This window comes from Sphaeramia orbicularis, unplaced genomic scaffold (assembly GCF_902148855.1).
Source record: "Sphaeramia orbicularis unplaced genomic scaffold, fSphaOr1.1, whole genome shotgun sequence".
Lineage (NCBI taxonomy): Eukaryota > Metazoa > Chordata > Actinopteri > Kurtiformes > Apogonidae > Sphaeramia > Sphaeramia orbicularis.
Genome location: NW_021941604.1, coordinates 50,279 through 70,239, shown reverse-complemented (window position 1 = coordinate 70,239; position 19,961 = coordinate 50,279). Strand labels below are relative to the sequence as shown.

Sequence of the window (19,961 nt, the reverse complement as noted above, 5' to 3'; positions counted from 1 at the left end):
CGAATGCTTTCTGCTCTTCGGAGTTTGCAGAGACGTTCTCGGTGTTGAATCGTCAGGTTCTTGATGCCTTCTCTTTCATCAGCCGGGGATCTTTTGAACTGCTTGTTAAGCGTCTTTATTTCCTCCCTTAAGTGGTGGATTTCCCTTTCTCTTCTGCTTGGTTGGTATGCAGCCTTGATGTTCATCTTTTTGTCCTCCAATCCAAACCGCTCCCTTGCCATATTGTATGTTATTGTTGACAGAGTACTGACTTTCTGCTCTACTGTCCCTGCTAGCGTGGCTTCTAGCATTTTGTCGAGATCTTGGTCTAGTTGGTTCCATTCCTTGGTGTCGCTCATCTTGGGCCATTTGATCCGCTCCTTCACAGGGTGGGTTTGGCTCTCTGGGGAGGTATTCGAAGAGTTCTTCCTGAGGTCTTGAGGTGACACAGGTGCTGAGAGATCTCCAGGACTGTGGGGTTCTTCCTGCCTGGAGCTCTCCTTCGTCTCACCAGGTGCTACCGCTGTGCGCTGCATCTGTGACCCCTCCTTTCCACATTTGGTCCTGCCTTGATGTATCTTTAGGCCTCTTGTGTTCTTGCAGAGCTTTCCGCAATGACACAATGCTTCCAGTGCCTTCCCAGTTAACGTTGTTTGGGTGAGCCGTCTCGTTATCCGTGAGTCTGTTATTGCAGCCGTTACCGTTGTGTCTGTCCCGCTGAGTCGCTCATTCTCCCCCCCTCTCGGGCGACCCTGGGGGTATTGCTTCATGTTATCTTTCGTAGCTTTGGTTGGTGCCCTCTTGCGAGTGCTGTGCACGAGGTTAGCAACCTCGTGCACAGCACTTTTAATATCTTTTAATACTTTTAATATTTTAATATCGATACAGTATTGTGAAATGAAATATTGCGATATATTGCAGAACCGACACCCCTAAACACAACCTGGACTGCACTGACCTGAACGTCTGACAGGTCAGTACTCTGGTCCTGCTGAAGGGTTAAAACACACATGGGGGTCCAAACTGTAACCTCTATTGACCAGACGGTGTGACTTGAACTACACTTTGTAAAAAAAACACTGAGTCAACAAAACGTTATTTGATTTTTAGGAAACCCAGAGCAGGGTTGGTCAACATGACACACTCATCGAATGAATTCTTATGTAATATTCCAGTAATAGAGTATTTGACAGTAACCTTCAGACTGACGGAACTCACTGTGCATTTGATCCAAGAAGGAACCTAAAACTGTCTTCACTACATTTAAATCCACATTTAAGGGTTCTAATCAATACAATCTGACCAAAACTAGTCCCACACCTGAACCTGTGGTCTGAACCTTCTATAACCTTTAGTTTGGATTAGAACAAACATTCACTGTTGGTTCAGTGAGTGTATTCAGTGTCACTGAACATGTATTTATATGAAGCACACAGAAGATCAGTCCTGTCTGTGTCCATCAGACTGTGGAAGTCCACCTTAAAAGCACAGCAGTAGAATTACACACAAGCACAGTTTTACACACTTAGTATCTGTATGTCTTTAATGATCATATTGATGATATATTGTCTTGAACAGGGGTCTTAAACTCCTGTTCTTTCAGGTTCCACATTCAGTCTGATTTGATCTGCAGTGGGCTGAACCAGTCGAATAAGAACAGAAGAACCTAGAAATAATGACAACTGACAATTTATGTCTTTGTTTTTGTACAAAAAATAACATTAAATTATGAAAATACTTCCTTTTATAAACTATCCAAACAAAAAAGATGTGAAGAACCTGAAAAACCTGAAATTTCTTAAGAAAAATCAGTGTAATTTTCTCAGTTTTCTTCCTCCACTTCTCATTAGTCCATGTGCATTCTGGATCAGATCTCCAAAGACACTAAACACTGAGGAACAGGAAGAAAAGAGTTCAAACTGGACTGAATTTAATACAGACATTTCAGGTTGGACACATTTGTTCAGGTTAGTCACAGTTTATTGGTACAGGAGAGTTTGGAAATGGAAAGAGTTTCATCATTTAATGTGATTTTTTTCACTAAAACAAAGACAAACATTTGCAGTTGTCATTATTTACAGACATAATGTCATATTTTGTTCCATCAGTCCCAGTAGTAAATCTGCAGTGGTTCTTCTGTGTGGGTTCTTCTGCTGTTATTATTGGACTGTAGATCAGATTGGTCTGGATGTGGAACCCACACTAACATGAGTTCCACAGCCTGGACTGTGGAATTTAGACACTGTGTAAATTCATCCCAGGGGCTGAATTGGAACCTTTGGGGGGTGCAGGTTTGACAGCCCTGTTCTTGAACATATTGTACAAATTACTGTTCTAATCAAATAATTAGGCGATGAAATGATGTCAGGTTTTTTTGGGACACCCTGTGTATTCAGAGCTCTCTATATATGTTTGTATATTTAGAGCTTTATATATGTTTATTTTTTCTGTTGTATTGATCATTTCTTTCCTGCTACTTTTTCTTGTACTTGAATGCAGCGGCTGGAACATCCAATAATTTCCCTCTGGGATTAATAAAGTATTCTGGCTCTGATTTCCATACTTTTGGACACATAACGTGGCTGAACCCACATCTGACCCCCCCAAAAGTGTGCCGCCCTGACCCCATGTGACCTGAGCCCATGTGACCTGAGCCCATGTGACCTGAGCCCATGTGACCTGAGCCCATGTGACCTACCGGGACGTACTGCTCCAGTCGACCTTGGGGGAAAATGCCGTAGAGTTTGGGTCCCAGCTCCCTCTCCGCTAAGATGGCGAACATGACGCTCTCCAACACCATGGCCTCGGCACCCTGGAACACACACAGCAGGACCACAGTGAGCGGCTCAGTGGCTCAGCGGCACAGCGGCAGGACTTTTTTCTAAACTCAAACATTCAGAACATTTTTTGGTCCTGGAGCAGATGAAGCTGAACCTGCGTCTTTAATGGACGTCCATCAGAGAACAGATATGAGCACCTTCAAAACTACGGAGGAGGGGGTTGATGGTGTCCTCCCCTCCTCCGGCTCCTCCACCCCCCACCCCCATAGCCATATTAATTTAAATTAATTTATATAAACGCTAAACAGATAGTAACTAATACAAATACATTACAAATATTTAAGTATTTAACTCATGGTTGTTTTGTGGCTGCCTCCACCGCTACCGTCACCACAATAATACTAGCAAATCAGACTACTGCTATTATTACTATTATTATATATTTTTGTATTATTACAATTCTTACCCCCCCCACTCCTTCTCCCTCTCATTCACATCCCCCTCTTCCCCTTTTCCCTATCGCCCCCTAACAAAGCTCTACTGTTTAGTTTCTCTTTACATTTATGATCATTTTCATTGGAATATGATGTTGTCGTTGTTGTTTGTCAATAGTCTGTCGCTGTTGTTGTTTTTGGTTTGTTTGTTTATTTGTTTGAATTTTCCTTTGTTTATGTGTTGTTGTTTTTTCGGTCCACAATGTTTTGTTAACTAACACTAATAAAAAAAAAAAAAAACTGTCAATGGAGGATTCAGGATGTGATATTTACTCCTGTGGGTGGGGCTTGGGCACTCTCCTTCCTGGGGGGTCTGGGTTCTGTTCCTCTGTTCTTCTGTTCCTGGGGGGTCTGGGTTCTGTTCCTCTGTTCCTCTGGTCCTGGGGGGTCTGGGTTCTGTTCCTCTGTTCTTCTGTTCCTGGGGGGTCTGGGTTCTGTTCCTCTGGTCCTGGGGGGTCTGGGTTCTGTTCCTCTGGTCCTGGGGGGTCTGGGTTCTGTTCCTCTGTTCTTCTGTTCCTGGGGGGTCTGGGTTCTGTTCCTCTGTTCTTCTGTTCCTGGGGGGTCTGGGTTCCGTTCCTCTGTTCCTCTGGTTCTGGGGGCTCTGGGTTCCATTCCTCTGTTCTTCTGTTCCTGGGGGGTCTGGGTTCTGTTCTTCTGTTCCTGGGGGGTCTGGGTTCTGTTCTTCTGTTCCTGGGGGGTCTGGGTTCCATTCCTCTGTTCTTCTGTTCCTGGGGGGTCTGGGTTCTGTTCGTCTGTTCTTCTGTTCCTGGGGGGTCTGGGTTCTGTTCCTCTGTTCCTGGGGGGTCTGGGTTCTGTTCCTCTGGTCCTGGGGGGTCTGGGTTCTGTTCCTCTGTTCTTCTGTTCCTGGGGGGTCTGGGTTCCGTTCCTCTGTTCCTCTGTTCCTGGGGGGTCTGGGTTCTGTTTGTCTGTTCTTCTGTTCCTGGGGGTCTGGGTTCCGTTCCTCTGTTCTTCTGTTCCTGGGGGCTCTGGGTTCCATTCCTCTGTTCTTCTGTTCCTGGGGGGTCTGGGTTCTGTTTGTCTGTTCTTCTGTTCCTGGGGGGTCTGGGTTCTGTTCTTCTGTTCCTGGGGGGTCTGGGTTCCGTTCCTCTGTTCTTCTGTTCCTGGGGGGTCTGGGTTCCGTTCCTCTGTTCTTCTGTTCCTGGGGGGTCTGGGTTCCGTTCCTCTGGTCCTGGGGGGTCTGGGTTCCATTCCTCTGTTCTTCTGTTCCTGGGGGGTCTGGGTTCCGTTCCTCTGTTCTTCCGTTCCTGGGGGGTCTGGGTTCTGTTCCTCAGGTCCTGGGGGGTCTGGGTTCTGTTCCTCTGTTCCTCTGGTCCTGGGGGCTCTGGGTTCCATTCCTCTGTTCTTCTGGTCCTGGGGGGTCTGGGTTCTGTTCCTCTGGTCCTGGGGGGTCTGGGTTCTGTTCCTCTGTTCTTCTGTTCCTGGGGGGTCTGGGTTCTGTTCCTCTGGTCCTGGGGGGTCTGGGTTCTGTTCCTCTGTTCTTCTGTTCCTGGGGGGTCCTGGTACATCGCTCCTCCAGTTATGTAACCCCTCATTTGCATAATGCTGATCACATGCTCTTTCAGATCTCCAGTGTGAATGATCACATGACCATAATCATCTTGACACACATCCTGGCAGACAGAAGACCAGCTGGAGCTAACGTCCAGAGGGGGCGGAGCTAACCTCCAGAGGGGGTGGATTAGTGGACAGAACGCCGGTGCGACACTTGAGTGCGTCAGTGCTGACACGGCCCTGCACTAACCCACATACATGTGTTTAGATGGAATCCTTTTTACTAGAGCGTCAGCTGTGGATTAGTTTTGGAACAGATTCATCTGCTGATTATTGTCTTCAATTTGATTCAACAATTATTTAAATATATGGAAAAAAAAAAAAAGGAAAAATGTGAAACAGACGTGTGAAAATGACCAACAACTGAAACAACAACCACAAAAAGTATAAAAGGAAAAGCATATAGAAAAATATTTATATGAACAACAACGAACCAGTTCAATGACAAACAACTGCAATAATCAGATCAGCTCTACTAAATAAAAAAGGACTTAAACCTGCGCTATGGAGTCAGGAAACTGTAATTATCTAAAAACAGGAGCGGCTGACTAACTTCATTCTCCTGTGAGGACAGAAAAAAAGGACAGGACACGTGGAACCCTGAAATATTCATCTGAACTTTCAGTCTGATCACACTTCGTCTGTCTTTGAAAAATCAACTGGACAAATTTTAGGGCTGGGCAAGTTAATGTGTTATTACCACATTAACGCATTCATTAAATAACATTGCCAATTTTTTTTTTTTTTTCTCTCCCGTTAATGCCGTTTTATTCTAACTCCTATTCTTCTGCTTGTGTGCGTGTAGCGATTAGCTGCAGATAGACAACAGGTTTAACAAGAAAAGACGGACGCCCAGAACTTGTGTCCAAATCTGTTCCTGTAGACTCACTGGAAAACTGACACATACAAACTAAATATGTCTGAGTTCTGTTCACTGCCTTAGTACATTTACATGGTATTATACATTTAAATGAATGGGAAAAAGATCGCTAGCTCAATGCTCACTTGAATGGGAAAATCCATAGACACGCTAACAATTAGCATTTACAGATTAATTTAAGATTTACAACGTCTTTTATCCAGCAATAAAGGTTCACATCAGAGATATTTAATACTATTCATTCTGACAACAACTGAACAGAAAATACTCACAGACAAATGTTTTTGGGGCCATACAAACAGAGGGAAAGAAACGTGTCTGTTAGTTCCTTCTTATGTCTGAACTGACTACGGGAACACCGCAAGGACAAAACATACGTTAGTGACACTTATTCCGACCACTAGAGGGCCCCGTTTGTTTACTCTGAACACCTGAACATCACATATTCTTTTTTCAGTGCGTTGCTGTGGCTCTGTGAACACTCGTAGGTAAACCATGGGTACCAGGAACAGGAGGATGTGGATCAGAGTTGGTTTGAAAATCAGCGTCATCATGTGTTTCAACCAATGACAGCATTTGGGGTGGGCTTAAGACTCCTGTCAATCAGTCTCCACCGGAAATAAACATGTGTGGACATAAACATGTGTAACAGTAGCAGTCTGTTCCATGGACATTTTCATTTTAAATGTCTTCAGATGGTGGGGGGGGGGGGGAGAAGCACTGACGGGGAATTATTTTTATCAGCGGAGTACTTCAGTCTGAAATATCACTGAAAGGAAATACACACTGTTGATGCCGGCAACCCCCCGCCCCCCCCACAGCATATAACTATGCGATTAATCATGATTAATCACAGAAATCCACGCAATTTATTGTGATTAAGAATTTCAATTGTTGCCCAGCACTAACAAATTTATAAAAATTCTAAACTTGACGCTGTACCAGGTGGTAAAGAACATGTGTCCACCTGAAAAAGAATCAGGTGAGTGATCTTGGAAACATGGGCTGGACCAAACTGGATCCAAACTGTACATGTGTGTGGTACAGCGCCCTGCAGAGACCCCCAGAGACCCTGGTGACCCCCAGAGACCCTCAGCGACCCCCATATCGACTGCATCCATTTCATTTCCACTGACCTACTTTAATGTCAGTGTTGGTTTAATTATTAACCAGATGCATGAGTCAGACGCTGAACCAGCCCTTACATAACACCCCCCCCATCCACACATACACACACACACACACACACACACACACACAGGCAGTATTTCCTCATGTATGTTAGACAGAAGCCCACCTCAGTGGTAGTACCAGTGTCTGTTTCATCTGCTCCAGTTTGTTCTTCAGACTGTGGGATCTGAACAGACGCTGTTATCAGTGACGACTGACAAACACACTCAGGTTGGCCTTGGCCTTTACAGCTGCTCAGAGGAGTGTGTGTGTGTGTGTGTGTGTGTGTGTGTGTGTGTGTGTGTGTGTGTGTGTGTGTGTACGTGTGTGTGTGTGTGTGTGTGTGTGTGTGTGTGTGTGTGTGTGAGGGGGGGGTTAATAAGTTTGGACTCAGTTATGACATTGAATTCCATTCAAATCATTGAACATTAGAACCAGCAGGATCCAGTCCAGGTCCAGGTCTATGTTGGACACCTGAGGTGAATGAGTCCAGATTCAAACGTAGGATTCACAGAGGAAACAGCTCCAAGAGAATAAATCTGACTCTATCCACACAGCAGATCTATGTGATGCAGGTCTATGGTTCCACACAGCAGATCTATGTGATGCAGGTCTATGGTTCCATCTGTACAGTCATGCAGACCTTCTGTGGCTGAATGTTGGTTCTTCACTCAGGATCAGACTGGACTTTAGACTGAACTGCCTTCAACACACAGGCTGTGGTCTGAAGTGGGCTGGGAGCTTTCTACACACTGTGTACATTTGTACATATTTAGAAGTTATTTCATTATTATTTTGATTTAGATTTTCTGTATATTTTCTGGTAGTTTTTACTCTAGCCTATTTACCTTTTTATACATTTTATTTTATATTTTATCCTTTTATCTTTTCATGCTACAAAACCAAGACCTGGGGAACCATGAGTCCTTGTCTCTGCAGGATCTTCCTGCTTTGGATCGAATCCATCAACTGTTTACAGTAAACATCTGAGACGTCGACACATGGATTAACAGTCAACCAGGATCAGACACATGGGACTGACTTTGACCAGACACTGCAGGTGGGTGTAGGTGGGTGTAGGTGGATGTAGGTGGGTGTAGGTGGGTGTAGGTGGGTGTAGGTGGATGTAGGTGGGTGTAGGTGGATGTAGGTGTGTGTAGGTGTGTGTAGGTGGGTGTAGGTGGGTGTAGGTGGATGTAGGTGGGTGTAGGTGGGTGTAGGTGGGTGTAGGTGGATGTAGGTGGGTGTAGGTGGATGTAGGTGTGTGTAGGTGGGTGTAGGTGGGTGTAGGTGGATGTAGGTGGGTGTAGGTGGGTGTAGGTGGATGTAGGTGGGTGTAGGTGGGTGTAGGTGGATGTAGGTGGGTGTAGGTGAGGTTTATCCTGACGCAGACACAGCGTCAGTTCCGTCCCAGTGACTTCACCTGGATCACAGGGGTGGAGGGTGGGGTTGTGTCAGAGCCTGGGAATGCCTGGGGTCAAAGGTCATATCAGATTAGAGCAGGTTTTAGGTCAGTGGGCGGGGCTTTGCTCCAGGACATGACCTGAACCCTCCCACTGGTCCAGACTGGTCACAGAGGGTTCCTGAGCTGGATCTGACACACAGGAGACCACCAGAATCCAGTCCAGATTCCAGAACCTGCCTCTACTGTCACACCCCCCAGCCCCAGCCTGTTTGCATTTTTTGGATAAAATCAGATTTTTTGTGTGTGTTGGTTCATATTCCACATTAAATGCGACTTCTATCAGTTTGGAGTCTGAACTGAATGTGACCCTGAAGTGACCCACATGCACTAAAGAGGTCCTGAAGTGACCCACATGCACTAAAAAGGTCCTGATGGAATAAACTAAACTATTTATTTGTTGCTACATAAGGGAAAGGAACCAAATATGGTAACTTCATTGACCTCGATTTTCTACATGACAATAATTTTTTTTCTTTATTTCGCAAAACTAATCTAGTCTTGTTCTGTCCTCTAATAACACACTGAAGTTGAAATGTTGAATTTCAGAGGATGGTCTTGGTCTTTTCAGAGCTTCTGTTTATTGAATTAAACAGATTTATTTCCTGACAGACGTCCAACTGTAGTTTAGGTTTTCAAATGGAACTGTCACGTGAGTGCTGGATGATATTTACCATTTCACTGTGTCACTAAATCCATATGTAGCATAAGCATCCCTGCTTTACCCTAGTGTCCAAATATGGTCACTTCCAGGCTCCACAAGACAAAGATGGTGAACATGGTTCATGTTATGGTGCACACTAGTCAGTTTTCCACTGAACCTCAAATTGCATGAATAGAACTTGTGCGTAAAACTCTGTCTGATGGAAAAACAACAATTTGACCAAAACTCATTTTTCGATGAAAAGTTCTTGCAAGAGGTGTTTTTTTGGGTGTAGTTAAATTGGTATATCATGTAAAACTGTAATGAAAAGACCTTTGAGTCCAACTACAGTCACATGACCAAAACAAACAGATGTGGATGGATGTTAGAACAAGAGAAGAAGAAGAGTTTAAACCAGGGCTGTCAAACATGCACCCCCCAAAGGTTCCAGTCCCACCCCTGGGATGAATTTCCAAAGTGTCTAAATTCCACAGTCCAGGCTGTGGAACTCATGTTAGTGTGGGTTCCACATCCAGACCAATCTGATCTACAGTCCAATAAAAACAGCAGAAGAACCCACACAAAAGAAGGACTGCAGATTTACTACTGGGTTTGATGGAACAAATAGTATTCCATTATGTCTGTAAATAATGACAACTTCAAATTTTAGTGCAAAAAATCACATTAAATTGTGAAACTCTTTCCATTTCCAAACTCTCCTGTACCAATAAAATGTGACTAACCTGAACAAATGTGTCCAACCTGAAATGTCTGTATTAAATTCAGTCCAGTTTGAACTCTTTTCTTCCTGTTCCTCAGTGTTTAGTGTCTTTGGAGATCTGATCCAGAATGCACATGGACTAATGAGAAGTGGAGGAAGAAGACTGAGAAAATTACACTGATTTTAATGAAGAAATGTCCGTTTTTTCAGGTTCTTCACATCTTTTTTGCTTGGATAGTTTATAAAAGGAAATATTTTCTACATTTAATGTTATTTTTTGCACTAAAACAATGACAAACATTTGAAGTTGTCATTATTTACAGACATAATATAATGCTTTTGTTTTGTTTGTTTTTTCCCATCCAACCCAGTAGTAAATCTGTAGTGGTTCTTTTTTGTGGGTTCTTCTGCTGTTCTTATTGGACTGTAGATCAGATTGGTCTGGATGTGGAACCCACACTAACATGAGTTCCACAGCCTGGACTGTGGAATTTAGACACTGTGTAAATTCATCCCAGGGGTGGGACTGGAACCTTTGGGGGGTGCATGTTTGACAGACCTGGTTTAGTCCTTATCTTTCTCAGTTTAAACTGGGGGGGGGGGTCAAACGTATGGCCCGTGGCCCTCCAAAGGCTTCAGTGTAAAAATGACCCAGCAGACACACAGTGAAGGTGGACGGATCATCAGGTTCAGTGTGAGGAGTTTTTTAGTTCAGTTTCTAATATTTGACTGTTGGTTCTTGGACCTGAACCACAGTCAGCTGTTGGACGGTGGACGGACACGGTCATCGGTTACTTACTTGGAAGTGATTTTCTGTATTTGACTGTCGGGAATCTCCTTTATTACAGGACATCTATCAACAGAAGAGAAAGGAGACTGTCCATGAGTACGTGAGCAGAGGGGGGGGGGGCAGCGTTCACATACAGGCCCTGGGGTAGACAGTACAGTATGAGTTCAACCACACACACCACTGGGCCCCTGACCACCCACAGCCAAAGAGAACCACAGAACCAGGACCAGGACTGGGACCCAGGGCAGAGAGCACCACTGGGCCCCTGACCACCCACAGCCAAAGAGGACCACAGAACCAGGACCAGGACTGGGACCCAGGGCAGAGAGGACGTCTGGTGTCTTATAGCACAGACAAACAAACAAACAAATGAAGACACCCCAACACTACAGTAACCTCTGAGGACCCCAGAGGGACCCCAGAGGGACCCCAACGCTATGGCAACCTCTGAGGACCCCAGAGGGACCCCAGAGGGACCCCAACGCTACGGCAACCTCTGAGGACCCCAGAGGGACCCCAGAGGGACCCCAACGCTACGGCAACCTCTGAGGACCTTAGGGGGATTCCAGACGTTGATCATCTACAGCTGTTACTGTGAACTTTCATTAAAATGTCAAACCAGGCAACGGCAAATCTGAAAATCTGAGAGGAGTCTTCCAGTGGACAGTACTGGTCTGAAACTGAGCCCAGATTTGGACCCAAACAACGAGACAGTCATCTGAAAACGCACTTCTACCAGCGGTTAGCATCACAGTCTATTTAGTAGCGGTGGGTGGGGTTAGTGGGGGTGGGTGGGGTTAGGGGGAGTGGGTGGGGTTGGGGGGTAGGGTTAGTGGAGGTGGGGTTTGGAGGGGTGGGGTTAGTGGAGGTGGGGTTGGTGGAGGTGGGGTTTGGAGGGGTGGGGTTAGTGGAGGTGTGGTTAGTGGGGGTGGGTGGGGTTAGTGGAGGTGGGTGGGGTTAGTGGGGTTTGGCAGTGGGGGTTTGGGGGGGTGGAGTTAGTGGAGGTGGGGTTAATGGAGGTGGGGTTAGTGGAGGTGGGGTTAATGGAGGTGGGGTTAGTGGAGGTGGGGTTAATGGAGGTGGGGTTAGTGGAGGTGTGGTTTTGGCGGTGGGGACCCTGGTTCAGTCAGTTTCTGGTCTCTGTCCTCTGTCTGTCTTTCTTTTGTCCTTTCCATCTCTAAATGTCTCATCCCTCCTTCTCATCCCTCCTTTTTGTCCTTCCTTCTCATCCCTCCTTCTCATCTCTCCTTCTCATCCCTCCTTTTCGTCCCTCCTTCTCATCCCTCCTTGTCATCCCTCCTTCTCATCTCTCCTTTTTGTCCCTCCTTCTCATCTCTCCTTCTCATCTCTCCTTCTCATCCCTCCTTTTCGTCCCACCTTCTCGTCCCTCCTTCTCGTCTCTCCTTCTCATCCCTCCTTTTCGTCCCTCCTCCTCATCCCTCCTTTTCGTCCCACCTTCTCGTCCCTCCTTCTCATCTCTCCTTCTCATCTCTCCTTCTCGTCTCTCCTTCTCATCCCTCCTTTTCGTCCCTCCTCCTCATCCCTCCTTTTCGTCCCACCTTCTCGTCCCTCCTTCTCATCTCTCCTTCTCATCCCTCCTTCTCATCTCTCCTTCTCATCCCTCCTTTTCGTCCCTCCTCCTCATCCCTCCTTTTCGTCCCACCTTCTCGTCCCTCCTTCTCATCCCTCCTTTTCGTCCCACCTTCTCGTCCCTCCTTCTCGTCTCTCCTTCTCATCCCTCCTTTTCGTCCCTCCTCCTCATTCCTCCTTTTCGTCCCTCCTTCTCATCCCTCCTTCTCGTCCCTCCTTCTCGTCTCTCCTTCTCGTCCCTCCTTCTCATCCCTCCTTTTCGTCCCTCCTCCTCATCCCTCCTTTTCGTCCCTCCTTCTTCTCCGTCCTGCTGGCTGCATACCTCCATCGCTCAGAAACCGTCCTGATAGTTTGTTTAATCATTAGTAGCTCAGACATGGCACCGCCTTCAGAATATGAGCTTCTGTGATTGGACGTCCCTGATTTGGGACGGCGGTTACCATGGTGAGGAACACTTGCTTTGTCTGTCCCACATATCTGTAGCAATAAAAGCTAACGGCTGATGTGTCCATTAACAGTTACACAATAGTCCAGATAAATAATGAATGGACACAGAAGAATGAGTGGACGACTGCAGAAGATGGACACTCCTTCAGCCTCCGTCCACACTTTGACATGTCCTTATCCACAGATGGACAAATGGACCACAGTCTGTGGAGCCAGGTGTTGGTGTTCTAACAGAGGTCTGGGATCCAGAACAATAAGGACTAATGTCAGAACAGAGTTGGAGATTGTATGTAGTTTTATATTGGACACACAACTGAACAAATAAACAACTATATTTTCATTGTTTTATTCATTTTGTTGATTATTTTATCCATTTTTGTTCATTTTGTTCATTATTTTGGTCTTTCTTACTTACTTTTTGGATTATTTTGTTCATTTTGTTGATTATTTTGTAATATTTTTTTCTATATTTTGTTCATTTTGTTGATTGTTTTGTAATTTTTTATATTTTGTTCATTTTGTTGATTATTTTGGGGGTTTTTTTTAAACTCATTTTTGATTATTTTGTTCATTTTGTTGATTATTTTGTAATATTTTTTTCTATATTTTGTTCATTTTGTTGATTGTTTTGTAATTTTTTATATTTTGTTCATTTTGTTGATTATTTTGGGGTTTTTTTTAACTCATTTTTGATTATTTTGTTCATTTTGTTGATTATTATGTTCATTTTCTTGATTATTTTGCTCTTTCTTAATCATTTTCTGAATATTTTGTTCAGTTTGTTGAATATTTTGTAATTTTTTTATTATTTTGTCCATTTTGTTGATTGTTTTGGGGTTTTTTAAACTCATTTTTTGATTATTTCCTTCATTTTGTTGATTATTTTGTACATTTTTTAAATATTTTGTTCATTTTGTTGATTATTTTGTACATTTTAAAATTATTTTGTTCATTTTGTTGATTGTTTTGGGGGATTTTTTTAAGCTCACTTTTGACTATTTTGTTCCTTTTGTTAATTATTATGTTCATTTTGTTGATAATTTTGCTCTTTCTTACTCATTTTTTGAATATTTTGTTCATTTTGTTGATTATTTTCTTCATTTTCTGATTATTTTATTCACTTTGTTGATTATTTTATTCATTTTGTTGATTATTTTGGTCTTTTTTACTCATTTTTTTTTTTAATAAACCAAACCCAAACAAACCAATGCACTGATATCTATCCCATAATATAAACTCTACTCTGACATTAGTCCTTGTCTTGGATCCCAGACCCCTGTTGGAACACAAACCCCTGGACTCCTCGTGTCCACAGACTTTGGTCCGTTCGTAGTTGAATATTGTGAGGAGTAGGAGCTGCTGTTCTTGACACCAACAGCTTGTGCTTTAAAGGCTTTAATCCCACCAGATTAGAACCCAGAGTCTTCAGGAACAGGAGGTGTACACGCTGACCTCCTTCAGCTCTGTTCTTTCCTCTAACTGACACTTTGAAGACACCGTTTATCAGCGCTGTCGACGGCGTCTCGGAGGCTGGATAATGACCTGTGGACGCTCAGATAAACCCTCCTGTATCTGTGGACCAGCCCACTGGGACACAAGCACTGCTGTGGCTCTGATGGGGGCTGGGGGTCCAGGTACTGGTCCTAATCCTGGTCCCAGATCTGTTCCTGGATTCAGGCTCTAGATCACAGGGGTCAAACATGCGGCCCGCGGACCAAACCCAATGTGGCCCATGGGATGAATGTGGCAGGAAAATAAGAACAAAATAACCTATAAATAATGATGACAAATACTCTTTTTGCTTTAATGTGAAAAAAAAGCACAATATTACTTTATACTTATACATAATAACAACTTTATTTTTTTCCCCTTTGTTTTAGTGCAAAAAATAACATTAAATTATGAAAATATTTACATTTACAAACTATCCTTTAACAGTTAAATGAGAACAACCTGAAATATCTAAAGAAAATTCAGTGTAATTTGACCAACATTCTGTCTGTTTTTAAATGTTCTGTGTCTTTGTAGATCTGATCCATAATGCACACGTATACATGATAAGCTGAGGCAGAATATTGTTAAAATTGCACTGATTTTTCACAAGAAATTTCAGTTTTTTCAGGTTACTCATGTCTTTTTTTGTTCAGATAGTTTGTAAATATTTTCATAATTTGATGTTTGGGGGTTTTTTTGTACTAAAACATAGGTAAATGTTTGGAGTTGTCCTTAGTCAAGGCCGTTCTGTTGTTATTTTACTGGAACGTGGCCCCTGAACTAAACTGGGTTTGACAGATCTGCTCTAGAGCCTAAATTCAGTGAGTTTTTGACTGATGAAGAATCACATGGTAGGATTCAGATAAGGGGGGGGGGGGGGGGGGCAACGCTGGTGTGTGTTCGTATCATCCCGCTGTTATCAGCTGGGTTTGTGTTACATCACAGGTGTCAAACATGCGGCCTGGGGGCAAAATCTGGCCCCCCAAAGGGTCCAGTCCGACCCCTGGAAAAATGCATAAATTTCACTGAAGATCTGAACAATCCTTTTAGTTCAGGTTCCACATTCAGTTCAATCTGCAGCGGGTCAGAACAGTCCAATACTATCAGAATAACAGAGAAATAATGACAACTGCAAACTTTTCTCTTTGTAAATGTTAATATTTTCATGTATTTACACTAAAACAAAGTATAATTTTGCAGAAAATGTGAATAACCTGAACAAATATGAACAACCTGAAATATTTTAAGAGAAGTAAGTAGAATTTGAACAATATTCTGTCTGTTATTAAATGTTTTGTGTGTTTGTAGATCCACTGTGATCTGTCAGTTCTAATGAACATGTGGAAATGATAAACTGAGGCAGAATAGTGTTAAAATTGCACTTATTATTTCAATTTGTTCATGTTATTCACATCTTTTTGAAAGAATAGTTTGTAGATGTAAACCTTTTCATAATGTAAATTTACTTTTTTCACGCTAACAGATGGAGAAAAGTTTGGAGTTGACCTTATTTCTATATTATTGTGTTGTTATTTGACTGGTTGGGCCCACTGCAGATCAGATGGAGCTGAATGTGGAACTGAACTGACAGGAGTTGGACAGCCCTGGGTTACATGTTAGGTCTTTGTATGAGGCTGAGATTTCACAAATCTCATACTGTACCGTGTTTTTTGGTGGGTTCACCAAGGCACGCTCCTGTGGGACGCCTACGGCAAAGAACACATGCATGTACAGCCATGGGGGGGGTACTTCACTGTGCACAACAATGGCTAACACACACACACTAAACATATAACCTGCACAAACACACACATCTGGGCTAACGTTCACATCGCTCACATACTGGTAATAATATTCAGTTGAAGAGGATTTGAGATGTACTTAACTCCTGTGACCCAGTTGTCATGGAAACCTAAAATATGACATTCAAAAGAAAATCAGGCTAAGGCTCCGTTCAGACGCAGGTAAATGTGTCCATATGTGACCTGGATCTGATCTGATACACACAGTCTGAACAGCACTAATCTGACCCAGACCACTGTCATATGTGGTCCTAAATCTGATCCAGATCTGATATTTTCCAGTGTGACTTCAGTCTGAACGTCCAGGTCGCATTTATCCGACCTTTACGTCATTGAAATGCGACAAACGTCCCAGTTGTTGGTCCTCCATATTTCCTTCTGTAAACACAGTGTGTGTCTGTGTGGTCTGGGGTTCCATCAGGACCTGTTTAGTGCATGTGGGTCACTTCAGGACCTGTTTAGTGCATGTGGGTCACTTCAGGACCTGTTTAGTGCATGTGGGTCACTTCAGGACCTCTATAGTCCATGTGGGTCACTTCAGGACCTCTATAGTCCATGTGGGTCACTTCAGGACCTCTTTAGTGCATGTGGGTCACTTCAGGACCTCTTTAGTGCATGTGAGTCACTTCAGGACCTCTATAGTCCATGTGGGTCACTTCAGGACCTGTTTAGTCCATGTGGGTCACTTCAGAACCTCTTTAGTGCATGTGGGTCACCTCAGGGTCACATTCAGTTCAGACTCAAAACTGATAGAAGTCACATTTAATGTAGAATCTGAACCAACACACAAATCAGATCAGACCCAGAGCTCAGACTTGTGCGTTAACACCTGCAGTGTGAACGGAGCCTTAGTTTGTGTTGTGCTGTTGATGTGTGTGTCTGTGGGCTGTGTGTGTGTTTTAGAGTTGGACTTGTGTGTGTGTGTGTGTGTGTGTGTGTGTGTTTTGGTTGGACTTGTGTGTGTGTGTGTGTGTGTTTTGGTTGGACTTGTGTGTGTGCAGACTCAGATCGGCGTGGCGCCCCCACCTGCAGGATGGCCCCGTACAGGCGCAGCAGGACGCTCCTGGGCTCGTCTCCGACCACGTCCAGGCCGTCGGGGAGGCTGCACAGGAAGAGCTGGTTACTCAGACCCCCCCTGCAGGACAGATGGTCAGAGAGGCAGCGGATCAACAAACCAGGACCAGCTACAGATGGGAAGGCCTAAGCCCCGCCCACAGGCCACCAGGACCCGCCCCAGGGTTTGACAGTTCATACACTCAGATGTTAGACCAGTGGGTCCAACCTGTTTTTACTCCTGACCTCATTTGAACTTCACAAATGTCTGCGAACCCCAGACATTCAAAACAGAGACCTTTTTTTTTCTCAAATTCATTCGTTTTTGCTCCTGTAATAGTTTTCTGTCCTCTGTTTCAAATCCAGGTTAATTTCAGAGGACATTTAGTCTATAGCAGTGGTTCTTAACCTGGGTTCGATCGAACCCTAGGGGTTCGGTGGGTCAGTCTCAGGGGTTCGGCGGAGGTCAAGACACACACTCGACAACAGCAGAAGTCACACTGATTTGCAGTAAATATTCATTATTATTGTAGCCTGATAGAAATTAGGTGATGGGTGTGTGTTAAAATGTGTGAATGCGCATATGAAACTGGTGGGGTTCAGTACCTCCAACAAGGTTAAGAACCACTGGTCTATAGAATGTCTGTTATTGTGGACAGAGGCAGGAAATCCAGGTGTAGATTACTGCACAAAGGCTCAGGATCTGTCCAGTCAGTCCAGCTGGGATTTACAAGGAGGACGATGAATACTGAACAAACAAGAACTGAAACTATGAATGATGAAAGAGCTGCAGCATCTGAAACTGACCACAGTGAACATGTGACACAGAAACAGAACCACAGGTAAACAGAACCACACATAAACAGAACCACAGAGGAACAGAACCACAAATGAACAGAACCACAGAGGAACAGAACCACAGAGGAACAGAACCACACATGAACACAACCACAGAGGAACAGAACCACACATAAACAGAACCACACATGAACAGAACCACAGATGAACAGAACCACACATAAACAGAACCACAGAGAAACAGAACCACAGAGGAACAGAACCACAGATGAACAGAACCACACATGAACAGAACCACAGATGAACAGAACCACACATGAACAGAACCACAGATGAACAGAACCACAGAGGAACAGAACCACACATGAACAGAACCACACATAAACAGAACCACACATGAACAGAACCACAGATAAACAGAACCGCACATAAACAGAACCACAGATGAACAGAACCACACATAAACAGAACCACAGATGAACAGAACCACACATAAACAGAACCACACATAAACAGAACCACAGATGAACAGAACCACAGATGAACAGAACCACACATAAACAGAACCACAGATGAACAGAACCACACATAAACAGAACCACACATAAACAGAACCACAGATGAACAGAACCACAGATGAACAGAACCACACATAAACAGAACCACAGATGAACAGAACCACAGATAAACAGAACCACACATAAACAGAACCACACATAAACAGAACCACAGATGAACAGAACCACAGATGAACAGAACCACACATAAACAGAACCACAGATGAACAGAACCACAGATAAACAGAACCACACATAAACAGAACCACAGATGAACAGAACCACAGATGAACAGAACCACACATAAACAGAACCACAGATGAACAGAACCACACATAAACAGAACCACAGATGAACAGAACCACAGATGAACAGAACCACAGTGCTGCAGTTTCACAACCACAGTTTAGGATTGGCTCTGTCAACTCAACACAGATTTATATTTGGAAGGTTTTTTTGGTTTTTTTTTATCGATTACTAGAAATTCCAGGCGACCCCATGTGGGGTCCAGACCCCAAGGTTGAAAAACATTGTGTTTAGGGATGTAACGATTACCGGTATAATGATAAACCGCAGTAAAATTTCCGAAAGTTAGTATTAGCGTTTAAATTCTAATTATCATGATAATTGTGTTCGATTACTGCACTTTGAAAATCACAGTACGGCTCATTTCTGGAGAAGCAGCTCCACTCCAGGTCTGCGTGCTCAGTTTGCTATGTTTGGCTTCTGAAAACTTGGCTGAAGGAACCTGCACAGACGGAGGTTCAGAGATCCAGGGCAGAGGTGTTTAGTGTCAGACTGCAGTGGAAGCTCCTCTGACCCTAAAATGACTCCCATTAAATGCTCAGATCTGTTCATTTGTTTTCATTTCATTGACTCCAAATGTGTTGGAACACGTTCATCTCTCAGACCAGTTGGTTCAGAATCAGTTTGATCCCAGATCAGTGGACTGGATGTTGTTCACTTCTCCTCCATTCCCGTGTCTGTGTTTTCTCCTCCATCTCTGCTCAGTGCATTTGTCCGTAGATGCTCAGCGTCCATGCACTTCAATGGGACTGAGTGGAACTGCTGGAAACTGACTCTGAACTGGACGATCATTGGATAAATGACACCATGTTGTCCCGCCCCCGGACGCTCGGCGTCTCTGGGGGTGAATGGAGCTGTGGGCGGAGCTCGGCCGGGCCGGACGCCAAGCTTCCGTGTGCTGATTGGAGGACGGGTCCAAAGGCAGATTCCTGTTTGATTGACAGCTGTTTTCAGATCTGCTCCTTCACTGACACAGTTTAGTTTAATACTGTCACACATTCTGGTGTGAAATCACACAAACCAGATGAACTGTTCATTTACTGAAAACACAACCACTGGACTTCCTACTTCGCCTGCTTGCTACAATAAGGTCACTGACCATTTTCTTAAAAAGGAACGGAGGGCTGAATTTATGTTTAAATAACTGGACATTTTTTTGATGTAAGCCGACAATGAGCTTCCCCTGTCTGAAAGACCAGCAGCTGGTCCAGGGTTAGTGGGCTCCTGCGTGGACCTGGTCTGTCCGAGTGTGTGGATGAGGTTCCATCTTTAATGCACATTTATGCGTTTGATGTTTACATGTTAACATTTTAATGTTTCTGCAACAGAAAGTACATTGAGCGTGTTATTTTATTAGTTTTTTTTTAAATACAACTTGGTGAAATTCTTTCAGTGTGTGTATCAGTACTTTTTGAACATTTTG

At 43.9% G+C, this 19,961-nt stretch overlaps 1 protein-coding gene across 1 annotated transcript in view; it reads right to left on the bottom strand.

Annotated features, from left to right (window-relative positions):
• Positions 1-19,961, bottom strand: part of LOC115416434 (choline kinase alpha-like) — a 48,792-nt gene that overhangs the window by 19,259 nt on the left and 9,572 nt on the right. The window contains exons 2-4 of the mRNA XM_030130206.1: positions 16,851-16,959; positions 10,501-10,554; positions 2,678-2,791 (exon numbers count right to left, since the gene is read on the bottom strand). Coding sequence (XP_029986066.1) covers positions 2,678-2,791; positions 10,501-10,554; positions 16,851-16,959 — 277 coding nt within the window. The remainder of the gene's footprint in view (positions 1-2,677; positions 2,792-10,500; positions 10,555-16,850; positions 16,960-19,961) is intronic.